Raw genomic sequence first — 10,165 nt, 5'->3', positions numbered from 1 at the left:
CTTGGGTATTTCTCCAACCCTGCTCGAGAAGAAACGAGAGGAGAAGAGGGAGAGGAGCATCTTGCGTTTAGCTACGATGTGGAGTCCACACAAAGCAACAGGATTCGCTGGTGCTTCATACATTCTACCTTTCCCTCTCTTCTCACAACTATCTCTTCTCTCTCTCCTCTCTCTCTCCACACTATCTCTCACACTATCTCTCCTCTCTCTCCTCTCTCTTCTCCTCTCTCTCTTTTTCTCCTGTCTCCTCATCCTCTCTCTCTTCTTCTTTCTCTCTCTCCTCTCTCTTCTTCTCTTCTCTCTCTCTCTTTCTCTCTCTCTCTCTCTCTCTCTCTCTCTCTCTCTGCTGCTCTCTCTCTCTCTCTTCTCTTCTCGCTCTCTCTCTCTCTCTCTCTCATCTCTCTCTCTCTCTCTCTCTCTCTCCTCTCTCTCTTCTCTCTCTCCTCTGCTCTCTCTCTCTTCTCTCTCCCTCCTCCCCCCTCCCTCCTCCTCCCCTCCCTTCCCTCCTCCCTCCCTCACCTCCCTCCCTCCCTTCCCTCCCTCCCTCCTCCCCTCCCTCCCTCCCATCTCTCTCTCTCTCTCTCTCTCTCTCTCTCTCTCTCTCTCTCTCCTCTCTCTCTCTCTCTCTCTCTCTCTCTCTCGCTCTCTCTCTCTCTCTCGCTCTCTTACAACTAATCTCTCTTTCTCTCTCACACTCTCTCTCTCTCTCTCACACTCTCTCGTCTCTCTCTCTCTCTCATCTCTCTCTCCTCTTCTCTCTCTCCTCTCTCTCTCTCTCTCTCTCTCTCTCTTTTCTCACTCTCTCTCTCGCTCGCTCTCTGTCTCTCCCTCTCTCTCTCTCTCTCTCTCTCGCCTCTCTCTCTCTTCTCTCTCTCTTACACACAATCTCTCTTTCTCTCTCACACTCTCTCTCTCTCACACACTCTCTCTCTCTCTCTTTCTCTCTTCCTCTCCCACTCTCTATTTCCCTCTCTCACACACGCTCTTTCTTTCTTTCTCTCCACCCCTCTCTCTTGCTCTCACTCTTCCTCTCTGTCCCTTCCTCCATGTCCACCCATTCTAGAGGCCATTCACAACAAGCTTCAGCTTCAGAACATGTACTTTTCCCTAGATACATTCATGGAACCTAGACGATACAATAAGCATCGACTCTCACGGCTCTCACATACGTCGTAGTACTACTGGTAGTGTTCGAAATAAGGAAAAAATTGTGCTTATCCGACGGACAAGCTACAAGATATTTTTGCTTGTGCTGCAAAATTTTTGCTTGCCCTGATTAATAACATAGAAATATAGTAAATGTGTAATACATTTATTCAAATTACATTTTAAACCCAATATCCTACTTTGTAATTTTGATATAGTTTGCTAACAGTTCAAATTAGGCACCAAACTTGAAAGAACATAAAGAAGCACAATTATTTATTTTAAGATATTACTTTTCTTAACAAAGAAAATGATGAAAAATTGCTCTAAAAAGCTGCTTGTCCAGCAGACAAGCTACTGGACATGTCTACGTGTCCTCCGTGGAAATGGACAAGCGAGGACAAACGGTTAATGGCCCTTATTTCGAACACTGTACTTGTCGCAGTAAATGTTCGAGCGGCGCACCTGAAGGTAGCAGAGTTAATGTCTGCGAGTTTGTGGGAAGACTTTGTGGCCGCGGGTTCCTCCTTCTCCTCCTTCTCCTTCGTCGTTCCTCCCTCGTTCAGCTTCTCCCTGCTGACGCGGAAGGTGGCGCTCCTGTCGAGGGGCGAGGTCGCCTCCGTCTCCTTCTCCTCCTTTATTGTCGTGCTAACATCCTTGCTGTCCGTAGCCTTCCCCTTGATCACCTGATAATCGATAAATAAAAAATACATGTTGATCGGTGATCAATTACGTTAACAATCCCCTTCTCAATCGCAGGACGATCGGCAGTGATTACAGTTATTGATTGGTTATTGATTACGTTAGGGTGATCATCACTATCAAGTACGACCGATGTCAAATGTTCATTCGCTATGCAAGTGTAAGTACGTCAAGCTTATTTTTTTCCAAAAACTTTTTTGAGTAATCTGACATGGCACTGTTACTCTCACCATCATTGCACTCTCACAATGAACAATGGGAAGTCAACGCAGTAACAATGACTACGGCGTACACACCGCATACTACACTCGAGGGTCATTTGACACTGCAATCATCATAGTTGCACTCTCACAGTATAGTCCGGCAGCTTAACCAAATAATGTGGACGTTCCGGACAAAAGCACCAGATTTTTTTCACATGTTGCACATGGGCCTAGCAATAGATTTTTGATAGGAACCACTTCCTCCGAGTACAGGTATGGCGGCCATCTTGGATTTCCAGATGAGGGGCATGTACAAACCTAGAAAGTTGCCGAATATCGGCGTCCAAACCAGCTAGCTCATATTGGTGTCTAATAGAATTTTCGGGGTCGAAGGAATACAATAATGCAATTTAAATATTTAATATTGGCGGCCATCTTGGTTATTGTCCACCATGGCGGGACAGGTGTACAAAACTAGAAGTGCGATATCTCGGCTTCCAAACCAGCTGACTCTCAATCATTGTGTCTTAACATACATTTTCTGGGTCAAGGAATACAATAATGCAGATTTAGAATAGTTCAATATGGGCGGCTCTTAGATATTCCAACATGGCGGGAACATGTGCAAACTAGAGTGCCGATATCTCGGCTTCGCAACCAGCGAGGACTCTCAATATTGGTGGGTATAACATACATTTTCTGGGTCAAGGAATACAATGAATGCAATTTAAAATATTCAATATGGCGTCATAATGACAGAGTTATGGAAGCGCCCATGACAACACTTCAGTTGCCTACTCTGCATCGACAATACTAGTTTAGTGATTTCCAATGGCGTCGGGTTGCATGCACATTTAGTGCCACAGCCCCTGAGGCTCTTGCAAACCACACGCAACGAGTCGGCAGGCTGTTTGGGAAGCCAGTGTAAGTGATGCCAACTGGACCATGGATTTGGTCTATCTTTGTAAGAGTCCAGCCAATCAGCAGGCTTGGAAGCATGTTGGGTGGGTCTGCAGACGGGTGGACCAGTCTCAGCCGGGCCTGGCAACCCGCGGTCGAATGCTGCAGCAATGCATCCTGCTGGTGGAATGGTTCTCCCTTGTCGTTTCCTTCTGACAGTACCATGCTTTCCGTTGACACACGAAGACAATGGTTATCATACAACAATAACTGTAGAAAGCGTTCCAATCAGATTGAAGTGTGGTGCTCTGCATTACTTCGATTGGACGCCCATGTACGGAAGATTAGTTACATGAGGGTAGCACTTCCCATGCTTCCCATGTGACTTACCTTTCCTAAACGCGCGGGAGGGTGGTGTTCGCATTCTGTGAGCTGTGGAAAAGAGACAAGCGGCCAGGGATTTCTTTTCCCAGAAACCATATATCCCATATGATGTTGTGATAGGTAAGTTTTGCCTGCAAAAGCAACCAAACGTCACAGCTGGAGTCCAATTCGAATCAGATGTGTGAAAACTTGCCAATGATGTGGACGGCATCAGTGTCAAACAGTACGTCCAGGACAGTTGTCACACCATTCCAGGTATGGCATCTTGCATATGAATTGCAGTTTGGGTGTCGGGGCTTCCCTCATGGTCACATGTGGATCGACGAGTGGTCCTCAAAGAATGGTCATTGATCCAGGATGTTATGACGACCTTCCTTGTTTGGGGGGCAGTCCAAGGTAGCATCTTGTTGGAGAGGAATGCAAAGAGTTCCTGTTTGTTTTGGTGCATCAACGTAGGAATTTTAGGCCCATTCCTGCGGAGCGTGCTTCTTACCAGCAACCCTTTCGGCGAATGCCCTTGTCTGCGTTTTTCTCTCGTGGATGTCCTTAATTGCTGCTGGCATGATAACGGTCTCATACTATATCAACTCTGTTTGGCATGTTCTAATGGTCATCAGTAGGGAACAAAAACACCGTTAGCGATAACCTTCAAAATGGTGCACTGCCGGCACAGGGAAGAAGTGCCCACCGAGCAGCACATTGAGGAAGCTTGCACACGAAGGACTCCGGAGGATCACCCTGATTATCCAGGGTCAAAATGTTCAGCAGATCTGATTTCTTTTCTAGACGGTAACTTCCCTACCATGCAGGACAGTTGAAGGGGGGAATGCATGGTTCGCGTGGTTTTGAAGATACAACTCATGTCACTCTCTCTGGTGCGGCATTATGATGTACAAGCGACGAGAACAGGGAACATCGTTCTTCAGTAATTGAGGATCGTCCCAGCTTGTTTTTGTCTGGTGATTTTCTCTGTGGGCACCGGAAAGAGGAAGAGCGTTTTGCTTATGGCCAATGAATGGGAGAGTGTACAGATCGATTGTCAACTTCTTTGCAAGTATTTTTCATACGGATTTTTACCCTAATCCCTGACCTGTTGGACGGTTTCACAACAGACTCAATCCACACATTACGCCGTGTCTAGAGCCAATAATCATCGGCTTTGTCGGCGACAATGGTTACCAAATGGGCACTGATGACATTAGAAGGATCATACAGCCTCTTCCCTGCTGAACGTCGTCGGTGTGGTACCAATCCTTCTCATGATGATGATTGTGCTCGATTTCTTCATTGGACAGATATTCATCTTTTAAATTCTGTCGAGCCAATCGTCGCTTGTCACGGTCCCGGACACCATGGCTTTCCTGAAGGCAGAAAAGGATTTTTCATCGGGACCAACTGACCCCCAGATCCCTTGACCTTCATTGGTCTGGTTCATGGGCCTGATCGATTGGCGGAACCTGTTGCTGAATTTTTGATGGACCAGGGACCATGTTTCTTTAAAACGCGGGTGAGAAATTGGGGGCTTGTAGAGTATCCATATCGCAAAATGGATATATCCGGCAGCCACCGTGCTAGTTGTGTGGTGGTCTAACACAGAGCCATGGAACCAATGCCTTCAGGCTTTCACGTTACAACGGAAAGGTTTCTCGCGGCGTGTGATCTGATAAAGATGAGGCCATTAAGTGCCATGTTTAGAACTGGTATCCCAAGACTGAAATGTTAGGGACTCTTCTCGACCATTACCAACCGCCATGCCTCCTGGCTTGATCACTTGTGGTGGGCCCAACTGTGTCCAAGGAATGCATCTTGCTGTGCTTTGCCGAGAGCAAGTGCAGTACTTGGGGGCATGTCTTGTTCGCTGGTGATGATGTGTGGCTTTCAGAAAAAAGTTGGAAGTTGCCTGATGAGTGCACACCTGCTTGTGTCAACGCGATTATGTGGTCCAACCAGGAACCCTCCAAGTCGGTCACCATAGTATCTCCACATTGCCTTTCTCTATATGTCAGACCGGCTAATCATGTGATAACAAATTTGTCCTGCCCACTGTTGTATGCAGACCAGTTCCACTGAAGTGAACTTGGCAGTGCATATAGTGGTTCATTAAATGCTGCTTGGTGTCTGTCCGGATTGAGGAATTGTGTTGCTGATGGGGCCACATCTTAACCAGTGCTTGAATCATAGCTAGAGATGTAAGCCGCCTTCTCATAGAGAGTGGGCAAGAGCGGTGTCAGGTGGGAGGGACTGTCAAATGATGGCGACCCTTGTCTTACTGGCATGGGAAAGCTGACCGAGCCTTAAATGTGGTCACCCTTCTCCTTTGTCTTTCTCAAGTATTTTACTAGCATGCTTCAGCCAGGAACTCTTCTCTTTCTTGTGCCGCTGCAAGTGTGCCCATCGTTTGGGGTTGGGTCTTTTTGTATTATATAATTTAATGGGGTATATTGACGTTAGTCACACGGTACAGCCTGGTCGGGTTAGGCTTGGCAAATGCCTGCATGAAGGCCTGTGATTGGTTATCAGACTGCAAAGACATAAAACAGTTGCCCGGGTGATGTTCGTAATTGGCATTAGTATACATATGTGTAGGACACGAATATTGAGAGTCTAGTGAGTTTGGAGCTGAGGATATTGGCTTATAGGTTGCACATGGCCCGGCCATGTTGGAAAGCCAAGATGGCCGCCATTATTGGTATTCGAATTGGGCATTATATGTATCGATTGACCAGAAAATGTATGCTGTAGACACCAAAGGAGAGTCTAGCTGGTTGGAAGGGCCGAGGATATTCGGCACTTCTAGTTTATACATATCGCCATGTTGGAAAATCCAAGATGGCCGCCATATCGAGTATTGTAATTGCGATTATGCTGTATTTCCTTGACCCAGAAAATGTGTGGTTTAGACACCGATATTGAGAGGGTGCGTAGCTGGGTTGAAAGCCGAGAGATATCGGCACTTCTAGTTTCATGTACATGTCCGCCATGTTGGAATCCAGATGGCCGCCATAAGGTACTCGGGAGGAAGTGGATTCCTTTCAAAAATCGATTGCGCTAGGGCCATGTGTAAAAGTGGAAAAAATTTGGGTGCTGTGTTGTCCGGAACGCTCCACCATTATGTACGCCAAATTGGGTCTAGCTGCCTGACTATTAAAGCATGTGCCCCATTGCCCCAACGCCGAGTAACAATACTATGTTACACGGATACTACAGAGTGACAGTATTGCGAGTACACACTCACTGTCAGGAACGCCTGCATTGCCATTTTTTTTGGTTTGCTGCTCGGGCTCAGGCGACACCTCCATGCGTTTACGGGATGCACCTCCATTGTTGCGTTCTCCTCCAGCCGCAGGCGAAGATTCGTGGAGCTCTGCGCTCAGAGGGTGCTCGCACGACTCGCTAGATCCCCTCCTCCTTTCGCCGGCCGCAACTGCGTCATCGTCGATCCGCGGCGACGCTGCGGCTCGCCGCGCCCCACGTTCGTCTGGGTTGGACAGTGCGTGCGAACGTCGCCCGCTTCCGCGTCGTCGACCGGCGACGTTCCTTCTCGCGGCAGGGGGAGCCGCCGCTGCCGCGGGCGCCCGCCACGTCGTGCGCACTCGGTCGCAACCTCGCCGTTGTTGCTGCCCACCGCCGCCGCGTATCTTGGAAGCTTGCGAGAAGCTCGTCTGCATGCTGCTGTGCTGCTGGCCTGCAATCGGCCGCGCATTCGGGTGGGTGAAGCGCGAAGCCCTGCTGATGGGGATGCCGTAGAGCGATGCTGCGGGAGGCCTCGCTGCCTGTGCCCGGTGCGGAGGCGCTGAGGAAGAGCCGAACAGGGCGGTCGTCAGAACACGGGGATGCCGGCGGCGCGCGCCTCCGCCGCCGACCGTGGCGCCGCCGCGCTGTGGGAAGCGTTGAAGCTCTGACCAACAAGAGAGCGACCGGTGGCCGGCCCGCGCTCCTCATCCTCCCAGTCGTCGTGGGCAACCGGGGCTGCCGACAACCCGTTCTGCTGGCTGCCGGGATCCTGGGGCAGGTGACCACCGTCCGCTCCCCGGCCGGCCCTGTCGCGCGGACGCACGGGGGCAGCACGTCGTCGCCGGTGGCAACGGACGCGGGGTGGACGACACGCTCTCTTAGTTCCATCTCCTCACCGGGCGACCTCACGCGACCTCCCGGACGTCGCGCTCGCGAGCCCTCGCATTCTGCTGCGGGACGCGGCGCCGGCGGCCACCTGCATTCGGGCGGTGCATCCTGTCGCGGAAGAGGAGGTGGATCGACGACGAGCTGGGGGCGGGCGGCCTCGGCGGTGGGGGGCCAGCGGGCGTGCGTTCACGGCACGCACTCGCGCGGACGCACGACCGTCGCGTCGAATATCTCGGCGACCATTGCGAGCGCGTTCCGCCGCAGCGCCGGCGCCGCGTAAACCACATCCTCCGCCCGCAGCCAGGGGGCGCCGGCGGGCAGCCAGCGCGCGCAGAACCGCCTCGCGATCTCCACGTTGCGCAGCGAGTCGGCGATGCTCGTCGTCGTGGTGACGACGTCGTCGGGGGAGACGTCGTCGGGACAGTAGACGGAGAGGAGAGCGGCGAGGCGGCGACCGTCAGCAAGGGCGGGCGCGAGCGGGGACCGCGCGGTGGGGAGGGCCGCCACGGGCCGCCCGGCCACAGCCCGCCGCGTCGCAAACGCCCCCCACGCCGCGTTCACCCACGCCGCGAGCCCCGCCTCCCCGCCGTCGCTGTCACCGCAGGGGGCGCCACCGAGGTGCGCGACGGCGTGTGCGACGCGGGTAGGGGTCGCGACCTCGCGCGCGTGCACGGCGATGAGGGCGTCGACGGTGGCGACGTGAGCGGCGACGCGCAGTGGAGACGTCTGCACAAGCTGAGCCTCCGTCACCTCCCCTCCTCCGCCGCCGCCGTTGTCGCCGTCGGCAACACACACGCGCTCGCCGCGCCGCGACAGGAACTGCAGCAGAAAGGAGAAGCGCTGGTTCTCAAACTCCGGGTTCCCGAACACGGCGGCGGCGGCGCGCGCGTACGCGTCTCCCGTCGCCAGCGCGTTTACGACGGCCGGCCGTAGGTGGCGCTGCCCGCCGTCGTCGCGGTAGTGCGGCGTCGCGCCCAGCTCCCCGGGAATCTTCCCGTCGTAAGCCTTCCCCAGCAGCCACAGGATCGCGGCTCGCTCCTTCGCCGCGCCGACGTCGTAGTCGTCCGCGCTCGGAATTTCCGCGACGTCCCCGCAGGGGGCGCCGCCGTCCGCCGCAGCCGTCGTCACCGGTGCCGTCTCTCTCTCCGCGGCAAGCATCCCGGTATCGCTCCTGCTGCGCTCACCAGGGGGGGCCGCTCAGTTCATGCTGCGGCAGGGGAGAGAGATGGGTCTGTCTTCTGTCCAACGAGACGTCGTTGGGGTGATAGAGTGCCGCCAGGGGGCGTCCGTGTCACTGCCTACAGTAAATCTTCCTTCCTGCCATCCTCTCTCTTTGGCGGCATGGGAGCGGGCGTGGACGCAAGGCGTTGGCTCTATCTCGCAGCGTTATATATCGCCCCGGTGCTTTCTGTGAGCGAGAAAGAAAGAAAGAAATGAGGTTAAGTACGCAGGGGGCCGCTAAAGCTGACAACGTGCAAACATACATCACACCTCGGAAAGGAAGCGAGTGGGCGTGTGCGTGTGTGCATGAGTGCGTGCGTGCGTGCATGGATGCACGCGTGCGTGTGCGCATGGATGCGCGCGTGCGTGTGCGCATGGATGCGCGCGTGCGTGCGTGCATGGGTGCGTGCGTGCGTGTGTGCATGGATGCGCGCTAGCGTGTGCGTGCATGGGTGCGTGCATGCGTGTGTGCATGAGTGCGTGCGTGTGTGCATGGGTGCGTGCGTGCGTGTGTGCATGAGTGCACGCATGCGTGCGTGTATGCATGGGTGCGTGCGTGCATGAGTGCGTGCGTGCATGCCTTCGTCCATGCGTATGCGTGCGTGTGTGCCTTCGTGCATGCGTGTGCGTGCGTGCCTTCGTGCATGCGCGAGCGTGTGTACGAGCGGGTACGTACATGTGCGTGTGTGCATGCGTCCCTCCCCACGAGCCATCGCTAAGCTCACAGCCGACTACTTGGTGATACTAAGGTTTCTGATCGGCACGGTCGGTCTGCCAGCGACGCAGATACTGCGTCTCATGGGAATTAAGTCTCATGGAACCCGATTTTAAGCCATTCCCCATTTCCAAGATTTAGATTTCTACTATGTAACCAGGAGCGAATAGAAACCATTTTTTTTGTTAAAACAAATTTAAACACAAACCTCTGTATTTATTCCCTCCCGATATAACCTATAGTCAAAATCCATAAAAATCCACCTGTGCTACTCAAAGGTTATCAGTCTCACACTGACACGCACACACGCACGCATGCACGCACAAACACTTGACTGTTAGCTGGCCCAGTAACCTAGGTAAGCGTCCTGGTCACTACCTGCTTACATGGCTCTACCAACACTGTACAGCTGTACGGCCGCGCACTATCTAGAGCACAGTGGGACAATACACGCACACATCATGACATAGACACACGCACGCACGCACGCAGGTGTGTGAGCAAACAGAGCAGGGTTTGCTCAGGTGTGCGTGCGCTGCCATACCCCCGTAACTGCTGTTTGCCTGACCTCAGCAATGAAACATCAACCGCACGCGTTTATCAGACAAATCAATGCACTAATAGCGGCAGCTATTTAATGGAGCTCTCACTGTTACTGCTGCTGGTGGGGGTGCTGCTGCCGTTACTGCTGCTGCTGCTGCTGCTGCTGGTGGTTGTGCTGTTACTGCTGCTGGTGGGGGTGCTGCTGCCGTTACTGCTGCTGCTGCTGTTG

General features: G+C 53.1%; 1 protein-coding gene across 1 annotated transcript in view; it reads right to left on the bottom strand.

Annotated features, from left to right (window-relative positions):
• Window positions 1-10,165, bottom strand: part of LOC106817085 (calmodulin-regulated spectrin-associated protein 2-like) — a 23,836-nt gene that overhangs the window by 3,095 nt on the left and 10,576 nt on the right. Inside the window, exons 2-6 of the mRNA XM_014821732.1 lie at window positions 7,657-8,865; window positions 7,165-7,375; window positions 4,515-4,696; window positions 2,991-3,177; window positions 1,612-1,832 (exon numbers count right to left, since the gene is read on the bottom strand). Of these exons, the coding sequence (XP_014677218.1) occupies window positions 1,612-1,832; window positions 2,991-3,177; window positions 4,515-4,696; window positions 7,165-7,375; window positions 7,657-8,615 (1,760 nt within the window). The 5' untranslated portion in view covers window positions 8,616-8,865. The remainder of the gene's footprint in view (window positions 1-1,611; window positions 1,833-2,990; window positions 3,178-4,514; window positions 4,697-7,164; window positions 7,376-7,656; window positions 8,866-10,165) is intronic.

Source organism: Priapulus caudatus, unplaced genomic scaffold (assembly GCF_000485595.1).
Source record: "Priapulus caudatus unplaced genomic scaffold, Priapulus_caudatus-5.0.1 Scaffold1591, whole genome shotgun sequence".
NCBI classification, from domain to species: Eukaryota; Metazoa; Priapulida; class Priapulimorpha; order Priapulimorphida; family Priapulidae; genus Priapulus; species Priapulus caudatus.
The sequence above is the reverse complement of the archived record's forward strand: the minus strand, read 5'-3'. Positions and strand labels throughout refer to the sequence as shown.